General features: G+C 60.7%; 6 protein-coding genes across 6 annotated transcripts; all 6 read left to right on the top strand.

Moving 5' to 3' along the window:
* Positions 1-1,406: 1,406 nt before the first annotated feature.
* LDBPK_310730 (ATP-dependent zinc metallopeptidase, putative) lies at positions 1,407-4,064 on the top strand (the record flags this gene model as incomplete). The annotated part of the gene is made up of 1 exon (XM_003863115.1): positions 1,407-4,064. The coding sequence occupies one exon, from the start codon at positions 1,407-1,409 to the stop codon at positions 4,062-4,064; it is 2,658 nt and encodes an 885-aa protein (XP_003863163.1).
* A 650-nt stretch (positions 4,065-4,714) lies between these two features.
* Positions 4,715-6,163, top strand: LDBPK_310720 (hypothetical protein, conserved; the record flags this gene model as incomplete). The annotated part of the gene is made up of 1 exon (XM_003863114.1): positions 4,715-6,163. The coding sequence occupies one exon, from the start codon at positions 4,715-4,717 to the stop codon at positions 6,161-6,163; it is 1,449 nt and encodes a 482-aa protein (XP_003863162.1).
* An 800-nt stretch (positions 6,164-6,963) lies between these two features.
* On the top strand, positions 6,964-7,812 carry LDBPK_310710 (hypothetical protein, conserved; the record flags this gene model as incomplete). Its single annotated transcript, XM_003863113.1, has 1 exon — positions 6,964-7,812. The coding sequence occupies one exon, from the start codon at positions 6,964-6,966 to the stop codon at positions 7,810-7,812; it is 849 nt and encodes a 282-aa protein (XP_003863161.1).
* Positions 7,813-9,389: 1,577 nt separating this feature from the next.
* On the top strand, positions 9,390-12,983 carry LDBPK_310700 (hypothetical protein, conserved; the record flags this gene model as incomplete). The annotated part of the gene is made up of 1 exon (XM_003863112.1): positions 9,390-12,983. The coding sequence occupies one exon, from the start codon at positions 9,390-9,392 to the stop codon at positions 12,981-12,983; it is 3,594 nt and encodes a 1,197-aa protein (XP_003863160.1).
* Positions 12,984-15,248: 2,265 nt separating this feature from the next.
* On the top strand, positions 15,249-21,017 carry LDBPK_310690 (hypothetical protein, conserved; the record flags this gene model as incomplete). Its single annotated transcript, XM_003863111.1, has 1 exon — positions 15,249-21,017. One exon carries the CDS (start codon positions 15,249-15,251, stop codon positions 21,015-21,017), a length of 5,769 nt encoding a protein of 1,922 aa, XP_003863159.1.
* Positions 21,018-22,222: 1,205 nt separating this feature from the next.
* On the top strand, positions 22,223-23,230 carry LDBPK_310680 (hypothetical protein, conserved; the record flags this gene model as incomplete). Its single annotated transcript, XM_003863110.1, has 1 exon — positions 22,223-23,230. The coding sequence occupies one exon, from the start codon at positions 22,223-22,225 to the stop codon at positions 23,228-23,230; it is 1,008 nt and encodes a 335-aa protein (XP_003863158.1).
* Between the last annotated feature and the right edge of the window lie 592 nt (positions 23,231-23,822).

Below are 23,822 nucleotides of genomic sequence, written 5' to 3'. Positions count from 1 at the left end.
GTACAGAGTCTCGACACTATATTATGCAATGCCGCGGCCTGAGGCGACTGAGGGTAAAGCATGGCATACGCAAGCAGGATGTGCACGGCCTCAAAAGGCCCTGGCCGCTGCCCGCCCTGGTGCGTCTGGTGGCGGTGGCGCGGCGCGTATCTGAGGAAGGGTGAGAAGTGCCCGTTACACGCGTGGCCCCGCTCGGCCGCTGGACTTTTTGTCCCGGGTGTCGAGGTCGCAGCCGTATGCCTGCGAAGGAAGGTGATCTGCGGTGGCGTTTGCGTACACTTTTTCTGGCTTGTGCGTGGTGGAATGGGCACACGCTGGGAGCACGAAAGAAACGTCGCTGTAGCGCAAGTCAGAGGCTGGCATGCAACGGGAAAATAAAAGCGAAACGCTCAAAGTCCGGAATACCTTCTTTTCGCCCATGTGCCACTGCGTCGATGCTGTTGTTCAGTGCATCTTGTTTCTCTCTCTCTCTCCTTCTCTCGCCTGTTGTAGTGTCGAGCTCGTGGTGGTTATCCTGTGCTCGCAGACCTGATGGCGCGATCGGAAGAAGCGCAGCGCGTTTTGCTTGGCTGTAGCGGAGCATCATGCTTTGAAAGTTTTGAAGTCAGGAGGGGACGCTGCGAGGCGCAATGACGATGGCAGCCCCGGCGCATGAGTACGCTGCCATCCTGAGGACACGAAGGGAGCGAGAGAGCAGCGGCACGCCCTCTCGTAAAAATGACCGGGCGTGGAGCTGCTGTTCATATCCAACCACAGGCATGGCTAATCCTCTTCCGCCTCTGCTGTGAAGCTCACGCGGTGCGCGCTGCCCGCCCAGTGGATTGCTTTTCCCTGTTGTTTTGGCCGTCACTCTCGCCTATGCTGCCTCACCCTCACCGTCTCTCTGTGCATTCAACAGCGCACTCTCGACGACGCCCTCTGAACACACACACGCACACACAAAAAAAAAGAACCCCTACGACGTTGGGCGTGCGTAATCAAATCGGAGACACGTGCAGCCGCTTCAGCTCCTCGTTGGGGACGCAATCAGCCGTCGTTATTCGATAGCATAATCGCCGCCGCATTCATTCTCATCGCCTACTTGCCTGCATTTTTAAGAAGGTGAAAGCGCCTGTGTCTTTTCTGTTGCTCTGTTTCTTGGTTGCTCTTCCACTTGCCTAGGCCCCCCTCTCTCTTCCTCAATCAGTTCCTCTCAGATGTTCTCACGCCGTTATCGAGGTCCTGTCCCGGTTATCGGTGCCAGCGCGCATGCCGCGTACCAGCCGTCTGCGCTCTGCAGGGCAACACGCGCCATGTCTCGCTTTTCAGTTAGCCCCTTCTCTTCTGCCTCGGTGGCTCCGAGCGCGTCAGCAGCTCTTCAGTCACCTTCTGCCTCGCACAGGAAGTGGGCGCAGCGATGGGTGACAATGCAGTCACTGGCAGCCGTGACACCGAGCTACTTCTCGGCCGCGCTTCAGTCCCGCTACACGCGTGTGCCTGCCACCGGAACACAACCTGCGCAGACCCCTAGCACACCAACTTCACTCTCAGACGTAATGACGACCATCCGCTGCCTCTCCTATGCGGACCGGCTGCACCGCCATCTCGGTACGCCTCGCCACGTCGAAGACGTCTGTGCGAGCGTGAAGAGCAGCCAGAAGCTCAGCGCCCTCTTCGAAACGCTTCGTCAGCGACCCATCGGCAGCGCCTCAAGCACGGCTTTTCATACGAAGGGCGTGCTGTTGAGCAAGGATGGCGGCCACCGTGGCGGAGAAAACGGCAAAGGCGAGGAGGAAGGGGCGGCGGATGAGGGGGAGGATAAGCCGGAGGACTGGATTGTGCCACGCACATGCCTCTTTGTCCTCATCATGATTGCCATTACGGTGGTGTTGTACCAGCTGGCGCGGCCGAGCGGCACCCATACGGGATGGGCCTCGTTGAACAAGCACGCTGGTGAGATCAAGGAGGCAGTGCTGTATGAGAACTACCTGCAGGTGTACATGGACGACGCCAAGGTGTACTTGGGGCTTGTGAACGATCACGACACGCAGCGCCACATGGACGAGCTGGCGGACAACTACCGCGCCGCCCGGAAGCAGACCTTGAAGGCGCAGCAGCAGCAGAGCGGGGAAACGGCCCCCGCAGACGGTGGGAAGCACGAGCATGGCAGCAAGCTGCCCATGGCCGCCGACACGCCCGCGGAGCTGGAGTTGACCATGAAGGGGCGCCCTTTTGCCGAGACGGCACTAATCGGCGTCGGGGCCTTTGCCTGGGTTGTGCCCTTTATCTTCTTTCCCGTGTTTGTCATGTTCCTTTCTCAGTACATTGGCAAGTCGATGAGCTACGCGGTGGAGGCGACGAAGGGGAAGACGAAAGCGAAGGAGATGATCTTCCGCGTCGAGACGGCGTCGAACACGCGCTTCCGCGACATCGCAGGGATGAAGGAGCCAAAGAAGGAGATCACCGAGATTGTGGACTTCCTGCGCCACCCGGAGCGGTACACGAAGCTCGGTGCCAAGATTCCGACCGGTGCCATCCTGCTCGGCCCCCCCGGTACTGGCAAGACGCTGCTCGCGAAAGCTGTGGCCGGGGAGAGCGGGGTCGGCTTCATCCCGGCGATCGGCTCTGACTTCGTCGAGCTCTACGTGGGCATGGGTGCACTGCGGGTGCGGCAGCTGTTCAAGGAGGCGCGCAAGCAGCGCTGCATTATCTACATTGACGAAATAGATGCAATAGGCCTGAAGCGGCAAGGGGCCGGCCACGGCGAAAAGCAAGAGCAGGAGCAGACTCTAAACGAGCTACTCACTCAACTGGACGGCTTCAGCACCGGGCGACGCGGTGATGTAATGGTACTCGCCTCGAGCAACGTGGCGCAGGAGGCGCTGGACCCGGCCCTCATCCGCCCCGGCCGGTTTGACCGCATCATCCACGTCGACACACCAGTCATCTCCGAACGCATCGACATCTTCAAGGTCCACCTCAGCAAACTGAAGCTCACCTCAGACGACACGCGCGGTGACTCTGCTGCGGCGACGACAGCAACGGCAGGAGCAGCGGATGGGGCCGCAGGAGGTGCTGATGCTCCAACGGCGCCGCCATTAGCGGCGCCAGTTTCCACGGAGACCAGTCTCGTTCTGTCGCAGGTGAAGACGGAGGAGCGCGAAACCGCGGAAGAGCGTCAGCGAAAGGATGACGCGAGCGCAGCAGTGTCGGCGGACGCCAAGGGAATCTCATCAGACAACCCCAGCAGCAACAGCAGCGCTTACGAGTTCGACATCCGCTCCCTTCTCATGCAGAAGTCTGAGAGGGAGCGGGCGTTGATTGACGCGTACGCGCAGCGCATGAGCAACCTCTGCCCCGGCTTCGTTGGTGCCGACATCGCGAATGTCTGCAACGAAGGCGCCATCCTTGCCGCTCGGGAGGGGGCCGACCACGTGAGCATCAGCCACCTCGAGCGTTCCATCGACCGCGTGCTCGCCGGAATCGAGCACCGCAGCCGTGCGCTCTCGGATTTCGAAAAGAACGTCGTTGCGCACCACGAGGCGGGCCACGCCGTGGCTGGCTGGTTCCTCCACCGCGCAGACCCACTGATGAAGGTGTCCATCGTCCCACGCGGCGGATCGGCGCTGGGCTACGCGCAGTATCTGCCGAACGAGAACTTCACCCGCACGGCAAAAGAGATTCGCGACTCGATCAGCGTGACGCTCGGCGGGCGAGCGGCGGAACAGATCTTCTTCAATCATCTCTCCACCGGTGCCTCAGACGACCTCCGCAAGGTGGCCAAGATGGCCTATCAGTACGTCTCGTCTTTCGCCCCGGGCTCCGTCTATCCGCCGCCTGGCAGCAACAGCACTCGCCTGGTAAAGCCGTTTGGCGTGGACAAGGCGAATGATTTTGATCGGCGTGCGAAAACGCTAGTGGACGAGGTCTACGCAGACACGCTGGCGTTGCTGACGAAGCACAAGGACGACATGAAGAAGCTGGCTGACCATCTTCTCAAGCATGAGCTGCTCACCTACGCGGACGTCGTGCACTACCTCGGCGAGCGTACCACTCGGCAGACCGACAGAAAGAAGGGAGTCTAGTCGGTCAGTCAATGCGGATATCTTGTGGGGGGCTGGAGAGGCTGGTCGGTCTCCAGCGGCCAAGATGACGAGGATGTGAAGTTGTCGGGTACGCTGGCGCAGTGATTTGTGCTTGGTGACGCATGCTGCAGCGTTTGGGGGGGGGGTCCATGCGGTGGGGTGCGAGACGATAACGTTGTGGTCGCACGATTTGGGTTTACTGTAGACGTCGCCGCGTCTGGTTGTTCGCCTGTTGGACACAGAATGACGAAAGCACGACAAAGGCTACTGTGAAAAGGCCCGCTGCCGAGAACTGCTGCCGGCACAGAGCAAATCGGGATAGAGGCAGCCGCGGTACTGCTCGACAAAACGCAGATCATGCGCCAATATTCTATGCAAGGCCGCTATATAGTCGCCTCGGCGGGTGCGAGTGCGCATGCCTCTGACTCTCTCTCTCCCTTCGCCGATGGACTATGGGTATTGGTGATGGTGTTTCCTGGATGGCGCCACACTACACGCGCGCAGATGAGAGAAAGAGAGGTACATCTCTTGCTCACCGTCCTCACTCGCTCCACATGGCCTTTTGGCTCTCGCTGCCGTATTCTTGCATATGTAATAGATACCAATAATTTGTTGCTGCACGCACACACCCACACAGACGCACAGCCACCATGTCGCAGCCGTACAGCGCCGTGGCAGACGCAACGGGCAAGGCGTACGTGGATATTCGAGTGTGCGACCTCCTCGTCCAGCAGGGCAGCATGCCAAAGGGGCTGGACAGCGACTTCCAGATTGACGGGCTGTACGTGGTGCTTCGCTGCCAAGGGGACGTGCGCCGCACCAGCTGTCTGTGGTCCTCTGCGTCTGGCGCATCGCCGGCGGCGCTTCGCGGCTCCGCCACGCAGCGGGGCGCTGCTGCGGGTGCGTGCGAGGCGCAGAGTGACGATGCCCTCGTGTGGAACGAGATGTTCCGCGTTGTCGTCCCCCCAGCGCTGCCCCTCAGCACTCCTGCCACCTCACCGCGTGGTCCGCACTCACCGTCCTCTGCGGACGGAGGAGACCCTCAGGGAGGATTCTCTGCCCCCTACACCCCTCCGCTTCACCGGAGCGGCAGCGCCAGTGGCGCCGGCGGCGGACTGCGTGACATGTCCGGTGGCATCGCACTGCCCATGTCCACGGCAGCATCCGGTGGAATGAGGGCGACTGGCAGCAGCGGTTTTCCTGTCTCCTACGCACCACAGCCTTCCTCCCTTGTCATCTCGACCCCTTCACTGCACAGCGCGGCCGCCCAGCAGCAGTCCTCAGGGGACGGCAATGGCGCAAGAGCCACTGAGGTCGGGGCGAGCCACGCTCCTCTCTTTTACCCCGCCATTGAGCTTGAGCTGTGGCGCAGCGCTCCGCTCTCAGAGAACCTGCTGGGCCGGTACACGTACCATGTCCCAATGGAGCTGATGCAAGGCGGATATGCCCTCAGCAACCTCGATGCAGTGGTGGAGCGGGTGGTTCTGCTGCGCACCAAGGAGGCGCCGAGCATCATGGGCAACCTCTACGGATGGAGCGGGCATCGGCTCAGCTTGCGGCTGCGGGTGCAAGCGGTGGGGCTGGCGCCCTTGATGGCTGCATGGTCTCCCCAGCAAGGCAGTGAGGCGACGATGACCGCAGCGAGCACGATCGGCAGTGCCGCTTACCCGGTGCCCTTCCCAACGGGCATGCTGGGTAACACCGTGACCGGTGGGCCTCCGTACGTGGCAGCGGGTGTCTACGGTGCGCCCCTGGGCACGCTCAATCCGGTACTGGTAAACCTCCTCGCCCCACTGGGTGTGCCCACCGGGGGAAGCGGTGCGGGACAGCTTGCACCTACTATGATGATGTCGATGCCTGGAGGCATGGGCGGCGACAACTTGCACAAGCCTGGCCAGCCGCCTTTCTTCTCGATGTTCCCTCCCGCATCCGAAGCCGCTGCCAACGTTGGGGGGAGAATGTTTCACCCTGATGTTCCCGGGGTGCTGCCAGCCACCCCACAGTCCTCTGGCCAAGGCATTCTTGGCGATGGCGACTTGACGTGGCAGTCAGGCACCACTCAGCCGACTGTGTACCCTTCGTATCGGCTCCCAAGATAAAGAGAGCAGAAGCCCAAAGACGGGATGTGAGGGATGGTTATGGAGGATGAGTGCGAACCTGTCGGTTTTCCGACGCAGAAGAAGCACTGCTTACAGCGGCGAAGGGGGGAGGGCGTATTCCTTGGATCCCCATGCACCTCTCTCCTCCCGCGCTCTTTTGGTGGCGATGGTGCAGGCGCTGCTGAACCCTTGCGCCCCGCCCGCTCTTTGCTGCATACGCACCGTTCTCCTTTTCCGGAGGGCTATACTGCCCCTCATGAAGCGGGGGGACACCTCAACTCCGTGCGCGGTATCTCAGGGCCCAGTGCGCCACCACCACCCCGCACTCTTTGCGTGGGCGGAAGCCAAAGCCGCACCCCTCCTTCCCTCTCTATCCCTCTGCCAAATGCTGAGCCACTTCGGGTGGTGACAGGGTCAGGCGCCTACGACGCGGGGGAGTCAGAGCAATGTATCGCTGCGGATGCCGGCGGTCATGTCCTGGATGGCGTTGCCTCGATGCGGCCTGCGACAGTGCACACGCTTGCGCCATCCATAGGATTAGGCAACGTTGTAACGTGACTCGCACGCATCCCCCCACCCCCCTCCCCTCACACTGCCTACTAGCTGGTTGGCCTGTGCCTCCCCGAGGGGGGATGCACCAGATGGCGTTTCTTTCCATCTTCTTGCGCTTCCATACTCTGTATCTCTGCTCTCCACTGCTTGCTACCTGTGCGTGACTGCGTAGTCTTTGTCTCTGTCGGCGCACCTGTCATTCTCCTCGGGAATCTTCCATCTCGTCAACACCCCTCCCGCCACCGAATATGGGCAAGATAGAGGTGACGGTGTGTGCGGCACGAAAGCTGCACGATTGCCAGCTGATTGGCCTGCCAGACCCCTTTGTGCGGCTCGTCATGGGCGACAAGAAGTACAAGACGCAGGTGGTGAAGAACAGCCTCAACCCGGAGTGGGGCGAGACGTTTCGCTTTCACATCCCGGACGAAATGAGCACGCAGCTTCGGCTGGAGGTATGGAACAAGTGTACGTACAGCGATGACCTCATGGGCTACTACACGTTATCCCTCGGTGGTCTGACAAAGGGCATTGTGAAGGACCAGTGGTACATACTAGAAAAGTCCAAGACGCAGGCAGAGCTGCACGTGCGCTTGTTGGCAGTTGACTTTGGCGCGCTTCCCAAGCAAGAGGAGCTGTGGATGGTGACAACGGACATCAACCGCGACCCGGTAAAGCGCGCAATTGAGGACGGCACGTGGCGTCCGGGGCAGAAGACCGCCCCGCCGCAGCCCCAGCAGCAGGCGTACGCGTTGCCTGCTCCCGTTCCGCAGCAGCAACAACAGAACCTAGGAGTTCAATGCGTCGCCGTCTCGCCACAGCAAGTTCCGTATGTCCCCCTGCTGCCGGTACAGTACGTGCCCCTGCCGCAAGCTCAGTATACTCCTCAGCCGCAGCCAGTGCAGTACGTCCAGCAGCAACCGCCTCAGGGCTACTATCAGCCGCGCCCGCCGCTGCCGCAGCCCAGCTACTACCCGCCTGGCCCCCCGTCACCGCTGCAGTCTGGCTACCACCAGCAGCCGCCAGTGCCGAGCCAGCAGGTGTACTACACGCAGCTGCCTTCACAGTGCTACGCGCCACAGCCGCAGTACCAGTACTAGGCGAAAGCAACGGCCACGGGTGAACGTTCTAATGTGGTTTTATCGCTACCGATTACGTGCGGCAGAGAAAAAGAGAGAGACAGATGCAGACGAAAGCCGTGAACCGGATGCTGTTGGATTCTCCGGCTCTTGCGCATGCGCACACACTCCCCTGCATATATATGTGTATATATATATGTGTATCTATATATAGTTCTCGTACCCTTCATAGACATTCTCTTCTGGAATGCGCTTCTGTCTTTGTCGTCTGCTCCCATCTCCTGTTTGTGTCTTTGCCGTGCCTGATGGCGGTGCGGTGATGGGGTCGGCGGTGGGCTTCTGCCGGCCACTTTATATGTTTGAGCTTTTCCTACGTTTGGTTGCTCTTCTCCTCCCTCCACCCTCTATCAGAATTCTCCTCTTTCTGCGTTGCCCGTCACTCCCTGTCGTAGACTTCACGGTGGTCTCCGCCTCACTGAGTGGACGTGTATGCAGTTACGTATACGTGTGTATGTCTATGCGTGTGTATGTGTGTTGTTTTCTTTTTCCTCATCCTCCCCCCCGCATGCCTGCATCTCTGTCGCTCTGAATTCGGATGCGCGTCGATTTGCGTGCGTCTAAGGTACGTGCGCGCCCAACACCTGTGTGAGGGCTGTGATGCTCAGCAGTAGCGGGAAGGCAAAGACAGAGGAAGAGGTGACTGAAAGGCGTTTCTGGTGGTTGCAAGTGTTCCTGAGAGCTGGCATCCGCTTCCTCCACACCCCCCCCCTGCAGCCCCACGCGCCACCGTCTCCTGTCTTTTTCACCAGTCGATTCCTGCCCCCGGGCCTTCTCCCTCTTTCTCTGCCCCTTTCCCTTCCTGCCGCATCGATGCAGCTGCCCCTTTTGTCTTCGCTTCTTGTCCCTCTCCATGTCTGTTCCTTATCTGCATAAGTGTGTGGATCCGCGAGTGGAGCGCGGAAAGACACCGAATACAAAAGAAAACACGATACTCGCCTTGCCCACTTCGGAACCTCACCTTTCGGCCTCTCTGCCTCGCGTGTGTGAGGAAACATGGCTGCAGATGCTCTTGGTACCCCAGCATCCCGTGAGGCGGGCACTAGCGCGCCAAAGACACTAAAGATGAGGCGCTTTCCCAATCGCCATCAGAGTCGCCCCCCTCCTATGTTCTTCTCTTCACGTCCACGCCACGGTCCGATCGATCTGTGTCTCTACACCTTGCATCTCTGCGGCGAATGCCGTGTTTCTGTCACCCGCCCTGTGAGTAAAGTCCAGGTGCTGTGGAGCGTGCATCCTTAAACACAGCAGCCAGCGGTGGTTGCCTCCCCATCCGTGGCCATCGCTCCTGTGTCGCAAGGTATCGTTGCCAGGAAATAGAGGGATCATTCGACACGCATCCTTTTTTGTTCTCTGTCTTGCAGTGTCGGCGCACGCCTCCCTCCCTCCCCTCCCTCTTGTATGCTCCATCTCTGCTTTGGTGCGGTCCTTCTCTGATCTCCCTGTTCCCAAATTCCATTTGCCCTTCTATTCATCGCTACCTCCCCCACCGCTGTGGTGCATGGGTGGGGCGCCTGGCTGACAAGTCACCCCAGACATACATGCTCAGCGACACGGAATCGCTGGGGTTTGTGGAGGAGGACAGCTCTCCACCCCTGTCGCGGCAGCCAACGAAAGCACCTGTGGTCGTGCCAAAACGGCCACGGATCAACACTATGCCGCGCTTGCATTCACCTAGCCTGCAGAACGCCAAAGCAGCTGGCGCAAAGCCTCCGCTGCACAGCTCGGCGTCCGGTGCCGCGGCAGGTGGCACCGCCGCACACCCGTCTCAGTCCGCAGCCGCCAGCAAGCCGGCGAAGGTTGACGTCATGTCCGATTCAGACACCGATAGCATTTTATTTGCCGTGGAGGACGGCTCAGCGGCGGGGATGCCGGCGCGTTCATCCACATCGTCGATGGCGCTGCCGGCGGCTCGGCAGAACCTCATTAGTGCAGCACCTGCCGGGCTGGCAAAACGACTAAGTCACACCGGTAGCATCGGGTCCATTCAGTTCAACTCAGAGCCGGGCAGTCGGCGTGCATCTCCTGGTCCGAAGGCTCGCCTGAATCCTCGTGCTTCGACACCCGTGGAAAAGGCGGAGGCACGAGCCCCACTGCTCTCCAGTGTCAGATGCTGTGCTCCTACCGACACCAGCATCAGCTTCATTGAGCATGGCTCGGAAAGCATAGAGTTCGGGTTCTCCCCACTGGCGCAGCCCGAGACAGAGAAGTGCACCGCACCAGTGACGAACAGTGCCCTTCCGCTCCCTCCTCTCTCACCTGTGTCCGGTGAAGCAGCGCCCGCGGGAACAGCAGGTCGGCATTCGACGTTCAACGAGGACAGTATTGCCTTCCAGACCGAGGACGAAAGCGACTTCATGCAGAGCATCGACACCCCTGCCTTGCCCCAGAACCGAAGTCTTGTGGCGATGAATAGCGGCAGCATTCCTGCCAGGCGCGACGGTCGCTCTATCTCCGTCCTGGAAAGTTGTGCGGGTGACTCTGTGGATAACGACAGCATCGCCTTCATGCTCGAAGACGACACGAATGACAAGAACCGGCAGTTGGGGGCGACTGTTGCGTACCCGCTGAAGCGGGACACCGGGACGCCGAAGTTGTCGTCGTCGCACCACTCCCACTCGTTGCACAGTCGCCCGCCGTCGCGGCCGCTGAGCCCGTCGATTCGGTTTGACATAGAGAACACAGGCAACGAGAGTGCCGTGGAGCGCTCCGACCCGCTGTTTGGCGGCCGTGGTACTCAACCGCTCGCCGCAGACAGTCTGCCGGTATTTGGTCGCTGTTCGACTCCAACGTCGTCGCCGATTCCGGACGCCCTGCCCAGCAGCAGCAATGCGGCGCTGGGCAGCACAGCGGGCGTCGGTGCTCTTGACGCCGCTGGAGAGGCTGGCACGACGGCAACACCTTCGCCGACAGCCTCGCAACCGACCAAGAAAACGATCGTGACGAATCGCCTCCAGCAGCCGAAGAATCAGCACTCGCGTCTGCCTCAGCCGCGCAAGCGTGCCCCCACACCAGTCGTCAGGGACGCAGAGCTGTCTCCTGCGCGCAGCGCCACGCACCCGCCACTGTACCAAAGGGCAGCGGTATCCACCCCTCTCGACGCGCAGGCCTCTGGGGCGCCGTCGGTGTCGCCTACCGGAGGCTCGAAGAGCCGCTCTGCCTCCTTAAGCGACCGCAACGTGTCAAGGAAGAAGGGCGCTCGGGTGCCCTTGCCTCCTCGCCTCACGCACGAGGAACAGCGAGGGCGGCTGAAGCGTCGGTCGAAGGAGTCCTCGGCGTGCTGGACAACGAGTGAGTCGCCCAATCACCGACTTGTCACGGAGGAAGGCAGCACCGGGTCCATGGATTCACCACCTGAGGCTCTCGTCACGGGGGCCCGAAGTCACACCTCAACGGCGGCCGCCTCTGCCACCGCCTCGCCGACGCAGGAGATCCAAATGGCGTTCCCGGCACCCGCAGGTCAACGCGCTCCCCACAGCTCTGTTCAGGTGTATTCGGCCAACCGGGAAGTAGAGAACCAGTATTATCGGCACCATCAGCAGCTAAACCGAGATTCGAACCCCCTCACAGCCGACGACCACGCGTACCCGCTTGAGATGCGGGGCGAGCTTGTCACCGGTGCCTTTGAAGAGGCGGAACAGTGGCGGCAGTTTAATGAGCGGCAACGCGCAGAACTGGTCGAGCTGCGCAAGCGCATCGCCATTGCCCGTCGACAGGATCGCACGCTGCTGGAGAGCTCGCCGTCGCACGAGAGGGAAGCCCTAATGCCCACCCCCAGCAGTCTTCGCTTCGTCCCGCAGCCAACGCCGATGGGGGGTGGATACAGCAGCAGGAGGTCGCGATCACAAAGAGCGCTGCACCAAGCTGAGGCGCGTGACAAAGACGCCAAGCGCGGAGGTGTGCAAGGCAAACCCTTCAGAGAGGCGCGCGGGACTTCACCGCCGACAGGCAGCGCTAGACGTCTTCAGGCATCCATCAAAGGCGCTCACGCCCCCGCCGCTGCGGCGAAGCCGTCCCCGTGTCCGGCTCACCGGACCGGGCCTGCCGTGTCACCTCCGAGCCCTTACCCGCGCGCCACATCCGCTATGCACGGAGTACCTTCTGATATCATCGCGCAGTCGGCGGCAGCAGCCTCCGTTGCGGACCTTTTGGGCATTCTCTGGCCTCCTCGTACCTCTGCTGCAGATCCCTCGCTGCGGCGCTCTCAAGCCATCGGCGCTTTCGTACTGGAAAGCGGCACCCCGGCAGTGGACCTGTACTTTTTGAATGGGTCGCGGCTCACCCCAGAGCAAGTGGCGCGCTTCCTCGACCTCGTTCGCGTGCAAAGGGACGCTGAGCCTCACACGGGTGCAGCAGCTCCCACCCGGGCGAGCGTGGTAGGGGCAATGGAGACTCTCTCTCCCACCACGCTTCGTCCGCAAGCGACACCTTCCTCCCTCACTGTGTCGGCGAAGCGTGGCGGCAATGTCGTGTACGTCGACCCGGCAGACCTCTACGCGTTTGGACGCTCGATCCCTCTCTCATTGTCGCCGGCTCGCGATAGCCGCGCAGCCCCGCTTTCCGCGAAGCTCACCGCACTGCTCCCCAAGAAGGCGATTCGCCGCAGTCGAGTGCTGCGGGAGGTGTTTGACGCTATGGACCTCAAGCGGCAAGGCAGCATCGCGCTGCACCATCTTCCGTCCCTGGCTCGCTTGTTTGAAGTCGAGCTTGCCTCCATCGAGCACACTCGTGAATCACTTCTTCAAGGCAACGCAGTGCCGCTGAGGTCGTTGCTGGAATCCGCAGTGGCAAGCCGACAGCTGCACGCCACCTCGTGGAGAGGTGCACGCGAGAATGTCGCTGATGGTGTCCAGAAGGGCCTGGGCGCCGTCAATGGTGTCGCGCTCGATTACGCCGGACTAACCCGGGACGAGCAAGCGAGTTTGACGCACCTCACGCATCGCCTGCTGCTCTTGTCCTTTGCCGTGAACGTCGTCATTCCCATTGCTTCGGCCAGCCGCATTCCTCTGCTGGACTTCTCGACGCTCAGCATGATCGTCTACGCCGCCGTCGACAACGTCGACCAACCCATGGGCTCACCGAAGGGGGAGTGGCGGCAAGTGGTGCAGCAGTACTTTATTGCGCTGGCTGCGTGAGGCAAAGAGAGCCGACGGGAGGGGCGGCGAAGGAGCGTGGCGATGAGATTAAAGATAGCGATAGACTTTTGTCCGGCTACGACCTTCCTTGTCCACTCCAGCGTCTCGAACGGTGATGCGGGCCGCGTTGTATCCCTCTAGCATCTCAGGTATTGGTTTCCCTTTTGATAAACCTCCTGTACTATTCTGCGATGTGCGTGGGTGTGTGCTTGTCTCTCGTTGAGTCTGTATGTGTCCCTGTGCGGCATCTTCAATGCTGAAACGGCAAACTAAAGGGCAGCGGTGAAAGAGAGGTGTGCTGCACGTCGAATGACATGTACGTTCACCCCACCCCACCCTAGCTTCATCAGTGTGCCGTGTGACGCTGGCACTGTGCAGCCCTGATTGACCCCTTTCGCTTCGCGGATGAACTGCGCCGATGTGTCCTGTTAGTTTTACGTGCCTCATGCGCTTGATCTCTTCAGACAGTTCCGCCCACACCGGCCATCCTCCCTCCCTCTTCCCTGCCGCCTCCTGCCCTCTTCCTCTTCGCATCATCGCTGCTTTGATGAGCGATGACGGTGCCCTTCTCTCTCACTACGCACATATATATATATACAGATATCTACAGCCGTCCCACCACCACTTCCTTCCCTGCTCGCCACGGCTGGAGGGGAGGGGGCACTGTCTCCGCATTGCTGTCATTATCTCACTCCTTGTATTCGCTCGCAGCTACTTTAGCGCGGCCCGTTCTGCCCGGACGTTTGTCTTCCGCCGCGACCATACATAAGCCAGCACAAATTCCCCTTGTACCGGCGACCTCCCCCTCTTCTGTTGTATGTATGTATCCATCTCAGCCACCGCCCTTATACGTTCCATCTTCTTCCCCGCGATTATTCTCTACATACAGCTGCAGCGATAGAGAGAACGCCGTGTGTGCGTGCGCGTGTCTGTCGGCATTCCTCTGCGTTCAAAGGGACGACCGAACCACTGCACAAACTCCTGCTCTCTTCTTCCCTCTTTTATATTGTTTTCGGTCTCTTCTTCTGCTTGATCTATCCTTTTTTGTGCGTCCTCTTGTAGCGCACCGACGCCCGGGGACCCTCACCTCTCTGAAGTGTTGTCTGTTGTGACTTCTGCTTCCACCGATTCACTCAGTGGGCGTGTTCCGAGACGCATACAAAGGCATTCCGCGTCTTGCCAAATCACCATAGAGCTTCCATCACTATTACCTCCCTTGTCGTAACACTCCAGACATCCATCTGTGCATCAGAAATCCCTGCACATCAGCGTAAAGCACGGCACACAACAGTGTAGACGACAACGAAAAAAAAAACTCTTGTGTCCACCTTCCTCATCTCTGACTGTTGCCTCCATCATCTTCCCCCACTCTCCTCCTCCCTGCCCATCATCACCGCAACTGCTAACCCTCCCTCATCCCCGCCCGTCTTTATTTTGCCGCCGACTCCGCGTGTACTTTTTTTTTCGTTCGTTGCTTTCCTGCCTTCCGTCTTGTCATTTTGAATCCCCGCGTAGAATCGTGCTCTCTCACTCTGTGTGTGTGTGCGTGTGTGCATGCCTGCCTGTTCGACTGACTGCCTATCGGGTCCTCTGTGCACTTCTCTCTCGTTCCCTCTCTCCTCCTCAAGCTGAATGTGACTCATCGCTGTGATGTACGACGCCTATTCTGCGCTTGCTTCGCTCTCTAGCTTTTCGAATGCCTTCTCCTGTGACGGTGCAGGCCTCCTCCCCTTTCTTTCGCTGTCTTTGCCTTCACGCTCGCCACTGCTGAATCCCCTGCTCTTGTTCCTGAAGGCACTGCCGAGAGGCCGTTTTTGTGCGTGGGTTCCCGCACGCTTTTACGTCTTGTTGATGCCTGTGGGCGGTGTTCACGCAGTTGCGCATTTCTTCATGCATGCGCCTATGCGTAGCCGTGTAGCAGTTTCCGTTGAGTCTGCCTGCTTTTTCGTTTTTTTTTTGCTTCGTTTCGCTTCCTCGGCTTCTACACGCATACACGGTGCCTTTACACTCCGCACGAACTCTCCTTCCCTTCTTCGCCTGTCGCGACGCCGCCATCACTGCCTCATCATCTCCTTTGCCCTGCCTTCCATCAGCGCGGAGGGGGGGGGGCGCGTCTGTTGTCGATCAGCTCATTGAACTGCCTGAGGTGCATCTTTGGTTTGAGCGGGGTGAGCGCGGGTACTGTCTGGCCACGTCATCGCCACTCTTCGGTTGGTCTCTCCAAAGCAGTCTTCGGCAAGCCCGTCACAGAAAACGGAAATAGGAATGCAGCCCCCTTCACCCTCGTCATGTGACTCGCCGATACGGCCTGCTGTTGTGCCTCATCAGCCCAACACCACTTCTCGCACCCAGGAGGACTCGCCACTGGGGAAGGCCAGTGCAGCGACTCTCGCACATGCAACAACCACCCTTGGTCTAAAAACGGAGGCTTTCACGGCCACCAACGCTACCGGAAGCGTCTTGAGTGCCACTTTGCCGCCTCTGCAGGCGGACAATTCTTTTTTGTCTTCCATTGCGTCCGGTGGGCCGTCGCCTCGGTCGGAGTGGTCGAGCAAGACGCGGCAGTACGTGCTGCCGCTTTCCTCCTCATCGTATCTGTCGCATCACCACCCCTCGGCGGACAGCGAGGTACAGGAGGGTGGAGCCTCTCCGTCTGTCTCCAGAAGCGCACAAGCGATCGTGGCGAGCCGCTCCTCCATTGCACGCCTAGTCGAATCACAGACCACCGACTGTGACTCCTCCTACGCCCTTTCGCGCGCGAGCGACACGGTGCCGACCGAGTGCCTCGCCTCTCCACCCCCGCTGCGAGGAATCGTTCGCTCTGCTGAGGTCTCCGTCAACTTGGAAGAAGCCTTTTCCGCGGCCGCGGGGCCTAAGGTGATGCAGCCAGCATCTACTGCAACGCTCTGCACGCCGCCGAAGCTTACTGGAGCGAATGGCCACCGCTCTTCTCAGGCGGTGACTCCCTTCGCCATCGCTCCTGTGGCCACGGCTGCCACGCCTGCTGCCTTCAAAGATCGAGCGAACTGCAACGACGCATCCGTCTGCCCGAAAGACGCAATGCAGCACTCCGCGGAAAGAGGGGGCGCCTATGCACGTCATTCACACGTGTCACCGCCTTCTACTTCCAGCTCGGCGAGCGGAGCATCCGAACTGAGCAACGACGACGGCGGAGCCAGCGAGGGCAATCGACTGGGCACCCCGGCTCACCGCAGCCTTCTGCGACGCTCCCTCTTCGGCAAACCCTCACCGGCTTCGCACACCACGAGCCCCCCACCGTCTCCGACGGCGGATGCCGCCGCCTCGAACGGATTTCGCGGCGAATACTCGCTCTCTCAGCCTGCGGCGCACTTCCCGAGCCGGTGTAGTTCACGTTCCGACACCGCTTTTGTGTCCCCGTCACAGACAGCTCTCCTGACAGGCATCTCTGACGTGGCAGACACTCGTCAGTGCCAGCAGAACCGGCAGCAAACGCAGCAAAGGCCATTGTCGCTCGTTAAGCAGACCAAAGGCAATCCTACGCCACCACGAACTGCCGTATCGGACCATGAATCTCTCGGCAGCCCTATCCACCCACTACAGCCGAATTCCACGACGGCCTTCGACGAAGAACAAGCAACTGCACCAGCAGCAGCAACGACAGAGTTCTGCAGCAACACAACGCCGTTTCGCTCTCTGGTGGCCTGCGCCGCCGCCGCCGCGAAGGGGCCAACGACCGACATGGAGACACGGATGTTCCCTGTTGCCCTTTTGATCACCGCCCCCGTGCGACTGCAAACCGCGCAGGTTTCGCTGTCCACAGAGTCATCGCCCGCCCTTGGTGCCAAGGCCTCGCGGGAAGACCTCAGCGACGCTGAAGGGATGCTGTGGTGCGGTCTCAGCCACCCGGCTCAGTGCACAGCCTGTCCACCACAGAAGATTGAGGCCACAGTCGATGAGGTGCTGCAGCATCTTCACGAAGACTCGGGCGGTGTTGCGGCCCACCCCTGCCGCAACCCCTACAACAGTCCGCACACACCCCGTGGCTTGTCATCGGTGAGCTGCGCCAGTCGCAGTCTCTCTGTGTCTTCCTCCGGCCTCGCCAGGTCCTACGCGGCCTCCTTTGCTGGTGGGCGATCCGTTTTTGTCAGTGAGCAAGACGGGACGGCTACAGCGATCTCCGTTTCCGAAGTGCAGCCCGAAGAGTTGGACCGCTGCAACACTCCCGCATCGCCGCATACTCCGTTGGGAAACCGCACGCCTGGCCCTGTCGGACTCCACGACAACTCCACGACACAGTACAGCCTAGGGCACTCGCACTCGCGCTACCGCTCACAGCTGCTCTCCCAGTCTATCACCCCGCAGAGGTCGGCCCGCCGTGCCTTCTCTCGCCAGACGACCCCGTCACAGTCCTTCCGCTCCAAGGTCCAGAGCCTCAGTTTCGAGTCACAACAGCAGCAGTACATATCCAATCACGTCATCGATCCCATCAAAGGCGACAGTCAGCTGAACATGTGTCGATTCCTGATCAACGGTGAACCTGCTAGCACCGCAGAGCGCGACTACCTTGCCCCCAGCCGCAACCCCTTCAGCCGGTACCGAACACTCGAGCCGTACGCCACCAACCTCTCGGTGCTCACGCTGGGCGCAGCGCCTGACAGCGCCTCCCCCGACTTTGTTCTCTCTGAGCACGACCTGTCCGAAAACCAGGCGGCTTTCGCGGCTGCTCTGCAGAGAACGGCCGTCCGCCCCGACGCGGCAGTCGTCCTGTACGAGCAACTCGTACCGCCTCCCTCGAACCCCCCAGGTGCCTCGCACCGCGCGCGGATGGAAGAGTCCACTGCTCACGGTCCCCCTGCCGCTCTCCTTATTCCGGACGTCGACACGGAAGAGCGCCTCTCTTTAGCCAACCCCTTCCTCTCCGCGAGCGGCCGCAGCGGAAAACACGGGCGAACGTGGAGCGTCTTGCTCGAACAGTACAAGGCCACCAAACCGCCTGGTGCAGCAGTCGTTGTTAATGGATGTGGCCGCCACACAACACGGATAACGGCGCAGATGCGAGATGTGCAGTCGACCGCAGGCGTCATCCGCACGGATCCGCAGACAAACGCAGCTGCGACTTCGTCGTCATCGTCCCCAGCAGTCCATCCTGGTGTCTCAGTAAGCTTCGCGCTGCCAGAAATCGAGCCGCTCAGTGTACAGAGTCTCTTCTGCCACGGGGCGCAGCCAACGATGCCGTTGGTGGCCGCCGTCGGGGCGGCCTCCGGCAGCATACCGCTGCACGGTCCCCTGGCAACGGGAGCCTCTCCGGCCTCTTCCGGCGAGCTGCTCGATGTTTCGACAAGTACATCGTCGCTGAAGCAGCCACAGCGGGGCAAGTGTGCGACGAGTGACAGCGCCTCGCCGCTGCCACAACGTCCTACGCAAAACCCAATCAACATGGAGTCGCACTCCGAGTCCTCCACGGGCTGCGGCACGGTTTCCGCTGGCCGACAGCTGCATTTTGAGTATGACGAAGGAGACGAGGAGGCGGCGTGGAGCGACTGCGATGAGGCGAGCTGTCCCTACAGACCAACTTCCGTTGAAGAGGGGGGAGCTCAGAAGGTGTTGCACGCTCGAAGTCCTCTTGACCTACGCGCAGGGGGTAGCGGCAGCACCTGGAGCAGCCACGGATCGCCAAACTGCCTTTGTCACACCGTCGCGAATGCCGGCTTCTCTGCGACCGCGCAGCCGAGTCCTGTAAAGGAACTCAAAGTGCTCCGCGTAACGAGTGCACCCCCTGCGCAGCCGGCGCCAGAGTGGGAGGCGGCCCTCGCGCCATACGACCGAGAGGCGAGGGCGGCTGCTTGGCCTCTTCCATCCCTCAGCCTGACCCGGTTGGCAAACCACTCACCACGGCTGCAGTTTCTTCCGCCGGCGCTGCAACGGCGCCCGTCATCAAGCAGAGAGGTAGCAGAGCTGTGCATCTCCTCTGAGTCTTCGTGGGCACGTGGGGCACAGGCCCCCGTGGTGGCTGGCGCAAGCGCGAGTGCCCCCTCTTCGGAGCACGCAGACACCTCCGCTACCGCACAGATCGGCTGCCGCCTGGCAGAGTCTTTTTCAGACCCATTGGAGGCAAACGACACGAGCGAGGAAGACGTGCCGGGCGATCGCTTCCAGGCACACCACGTCTTTCAGTTCCTGCACAGAATCACCACGACTTGTGGAGGGAGCGACGTCCGGGAAGCGAAGCAAGAAGACGGCCGCCGCGCTATTCCGTTGTGCGTCGAGGTGAACGGCGTCACATGGCTCGCTATGCATCGGCTCAACGGCCTGCCGTATGCGGTGAAGGAAGTGCCTGCCGCAGCCTTCAACCTTGCCGAGCTACGCTGTCTCACCCTTTCCGTAAACCCTCCGTCGTGCCGAGAGACAACGAACAGGGAGTCCCCTCTGGAGCCGCGGGATCAGTACTCGGCAGTTCTCACTGCAGATGACAGGCTGGAGGCGGAAGACTGCATTGTCCGCTACTACAGTGTCAGCACGCCACCGCAGAACAGCATCAATCCAGAGGTCCATCTGTTGCAGCTGGAGTACTTCCCCCGGGGCTCGCTGTCGGAGCTTGCCAGACGTTGCAGCAGAACGCACGGGGCCTTCTCAGCGCATGAGCTATCGTCGTTCTCAGTTGGCGCTGGGGTGCTGAGCAGCCGGTTTTGGCTGGAGGCCGTGACACAGGGCCTGCGAGGGTTGCGGGTGCTTCATCACGCCGACCTCATCCACGGGTGTCCGCTGCCACTGTCGCTTTTCCTGTGTGGCAACACCCCCTCCGCTGTGCGCTTCAAGTGGAGCTGCTTTGGCAACGCGCGATCTGACGCCGACATCTACCCGACGGAGTCGCTACCGGCATGGGTGAGTGAGGCGGTGTCGCGGCTGTACCGGAGGGCCATCTCTGGCGGCTCTTCAGTCACGCCGGACGTGATGGAGGTGGCGGTGTTTTGCTTGGGTATACTCGAGGTGTTGGTAAACTGCCTCCCCGCACAGGTTCTCAGCGTGCGGCCGTCGCGTGCCTCACAGCGTCTTAGTGAGCTGGACTGGATCGAGGTGGTTGTCATGGAGAAGCACCTCGAACTCTACGCAGCGGAAAAAGAGAATGGCGAGGACATGCACGCATTGGTGCGTCTCATGCGCTTCTTGTGGGATGTCTCGAACAGCTACAGCACGGCGGCTCAGGCGCTGGCGCAGCTTAGCGTCCGTGTCGATCCCGCCGCCAGGGTTGTGGAGCAACTGTACGAGTGCGAGCTGGCTCGCTTGACTCGCCAGCTGGAGGAGCGGCGGCGGCGCCTCCATCGCCGTCAGCAGCAAGGGCAGTCACAGGCTCTTCACAGCGCGAGCACGGCTTTCTCCTTGCCGACGGACACGTTCTTTCTACGCTCCCCTGCAATGAAGACGGTTGTCGCCGGTGCCTCTTCGAGGTGCCCCGGCGAGGTTGGCGAGCTGTCATCGCCGCTGCTGCGCCCGGCCCACGATCTTGCTGTCACGCGTGCCAGCATCTCGTCTCTCGGCGCCGCTCCGTCGCCTCCAAAGAGTCGAAACGGGACCCCGCAGCTCGTCTGCTCAGCGCAACTTCCGCTGCATCACACGCTGCTGACGCGTCCCCTCACCGTGACAGGCAGCCTGTTTCTTCCCTCCAGCACCGCCGTCGCCCCGGCTGCTGCTGCTGCCCCGGCCCCTCCAGCAACTCTGCGGGTTGAGCGGACACTGTCGGATATGTCGGGACGAAGAGGCGGCGGCGGGATGGTGGGACAGCGAACAAGATCAGAGCTTCACCCCGGCATACTCAAGGCGGTAAACCACATGCTCGAGAATGCGGTGAAGAGCGGTGAAGATGGTGCAAGAGACGCAATTGCGGCTCTCTTGAGGCCCGCGGTGGAATCAATGTGCCAGCGAGGATGGACGACCCTGTACGCGGGGGTACCGCTCGCCGTCGCAGGGGTTGTCAGCGTTGACGCACGCGCAGGCACGAGCGAGGCTGCTGAAGCGCTCATGAAGTCTCTAAGGCCAATGACCTCATTCGAGTAGTCGCTGTACGGAGCAGTGGGAAGGGGAGGGGACGAACGTTGTTCGCACGTGGAAAGAGAGCACGCAGGACAGCATTTGGGTGGGTTCATGCATGCGTATACGCGTTCTGGTGTGGTGACGGATGCATTGCGGTTGTTATCAGCGCCGGTCCGATCCAGCGGAAAAGGCACCTTATGTGTGTCCACACCACCACTACCACTACGGGTCTCAGAAGTATCTATATTTCCTTTCTCCTTGTTCAAGAGACAAAAGGGGTTTTGACTGCCCCTTCTGTGCACTGCATGTCCTCGTGCTAGACACGTCCGACGTTCGTAGTGTCAAGGCAGCAGGAAGACAGGCAGCCGTTGTGCGGTCCCCTGCAGGTGGACTCGGTGCCTCTACTCTTCATCTGCCCCCGCCTGCCCATAGAGTATTTCTATTCCTCTGCATGTGTTGGTACGTGCAGCGCTCTTCGTGTTTCCGTTTCTTCCTCCCTTTCGCTCACCCTCGTGTGTCCCTGCCCACGCACACGGGCGTCTGCACCTCTCTTTGCGTCGTGTGAGATGATCCGGTGCCGTTGTTCCCCGCCCCCCTGCGCACCGCCCCAGCATCAGCGCTGCCCCTCTTTCTGTTTCTTTGCTGGCTCTTGCGTGGAGCGGCGCGTGTGTCCTTTCCTCGTGTCTGCCCCCTTCGTCGTGTACTATGTTGTGTGTGTGTGTGTGTGTGTGTTTGCTTCATCTCTGATCTTTCTCTCCTCCCTCTGCGTGCCTGGCATTGCATACCGGTTGTTATCGCGGCCTCACATGCCTCCAACGCGCGCCCATGAAACGCACTCGCGCGTTCTTAGCTGTGCCTTCATGTATGGGCGGTTGTGCGTCTCTGGGCCACAACGCTCAAACATCGCGCTTGTGCCCTTGCCCAGTGCACTGCTACAGGCACCATCGATCACCAATTCGAGAGGTGTTGCCCACCGTATCTCCAGCGCCTGTCTCGCATTCGATCGCCGCCACACGAATACACATGAAAGCATGGCGTATGACCGCAAGAAGACTCCTCCTCATCTCCCCTCTCTCCTTCCGACTCGCTCGTGACGCTTGTCTACCTTCGCACACAGAAACACCCACTCTTCACAGCACGCATCACTCGCACACAGTGCGTATAAGACATGCGAAAGTGGTGCGGACGGCCCGATTTCATTCCATCTTCTCCGCATCGAGCCGTGGCTTATGTATCGTTGTCAGTCCGCCCTGAAGCTCTTGGAGATAAATGACCGCTACCGCATCTTTCACCGACTCCGCCCATCCACGGTAGTGGACTTGGCCGCGGCTCCCGGCGGATTCGCGCAGGTGGCGCTGGAGCTGATGCACCTTCCAGAGAACGCGCCGCAGTCGGTACTGCCTCCAATGGTCGTTGCCGTGGATCAGCGGTCCATCGACCCAATGCCGGGCCTTGTCGCCGTTCGAGGCAACATCCTCCAGCACCAGCGAATCCTGCAAACTGTGCAAGGTGCCTTATCCCTCATGAGAGCGCCAACAACGTCACCACCGCGCGTGTTGTCGTCCGCGCACACCGCACCTCAGACGAGGTGTGTGGACATGGTCCTCCACGACGGCGTCTCTGTCGTCAAGGGGCAACGCGCCTTTTCCGTGACCTACGCGCAAAACCATATGGCACTAAGCACTCTGCTGTTGGCCAGTAAACTGTTCCAGCGGCGCGGCCTCATGCCCGACCTCCTTACCGATGCGGCGCCGCACCGGTCAAGCAAACCTGAAGGACGCATCAGTCGCAGCATCTCTGCACCGCGATCGTCGTCTGCCGTGCTTCCCGTGTGCTTCGTCTCCAAGGTGCTGCAGTGCGATCACTCTGCGCAAGTCCTCGAAGCCACGCAAGCGCTGTTTCGCTACGTCAGAATATTCAAGCCGGTTGCCTCTCGCCCAGAAAGCCTGGAAAGATATGTGGTGGCCACCGACTTCCAGCTTGCAGCTTGGCAGCGGCTGACCGCGCCACACGCGCCTACAGTGCCGCGAAATTGGCAGTGGCGTCATAAACACCCTCGCTCGACCGCATCCGTGTCCTTGTTCAGTATGCCCCCAGCGCTGGAGGATTGCGGTGATGCCCATCACATTGCTTGGAACTGTCTGGGGTGCGGGCGCACCTGCATGGGCTGCCAGCCCTGTCTGCAGTGCGGCCCCTACCGTCCAGCGGTGGGTGCAGGAGCGCGAAGCGCGCACTAAGGTGCTTTCACAGGTGGCCTGTGCTCTCTCGTGCCTCACGAATGCCAAGTACCGCTGAAGGTGGCAAGGAGCCGTTTGGTTGTGCCTTTCGCTGCGTAACATACTCGCGGATCACGGCGGCGCAGGCACTTCGTACACACACACTACGACGCCCTGCTTACTCACCATATATAGCGCCTTGTCTGTCTCTCTCTCCCCCCTCTCTCTCGAGGACTCCCTTTTCGAGTCACTCAAGCAATGGCATGCGTCCATGCATCGGTGCGGGTAACACGATGCACGCTCGAATACACGCCGGCGCGCCCCCTCCTCCCTGGCGCACTCGTGCCTTTCTCCCCATCCGTCCCTTTCTCTGTCCCCTACCCCCTCCCTCACGCTCCTATCGCACTCATGCGCTGCCTTGCACGCTTCTCTCCTTCGTGTACTTCACACACACACACACACACATGCGCACACCGCTCTCCGTACTCTCCGTGGCCCCGATGGAACCGTCGACGTGGACGCGCCACTCATTGACATAGTCTACTCGCAGGAAGGCGCACGCGTTCATCAGCTTCTATCGGCACTCCCCCACCTGCCTGCCAACACGTCCGCC

The sequence above is a fragment of the Leishmania donovani genome, chromosome 31, assembly GCF_000227135.1.
Source record: "Leishmania donovani BPK282A1 complete genome, chromosome 31".
NCBI classification, from domain to species: domain Eukaryota; phylum Euglenozoa; class Kinetoplastea; order Trypanosomatida; family Trypanosomatidae; genus Leishmania; species Leishmania donovani.
This window is presented reverse-complemented; position numbering and strand designations above follow the sequence as displayed.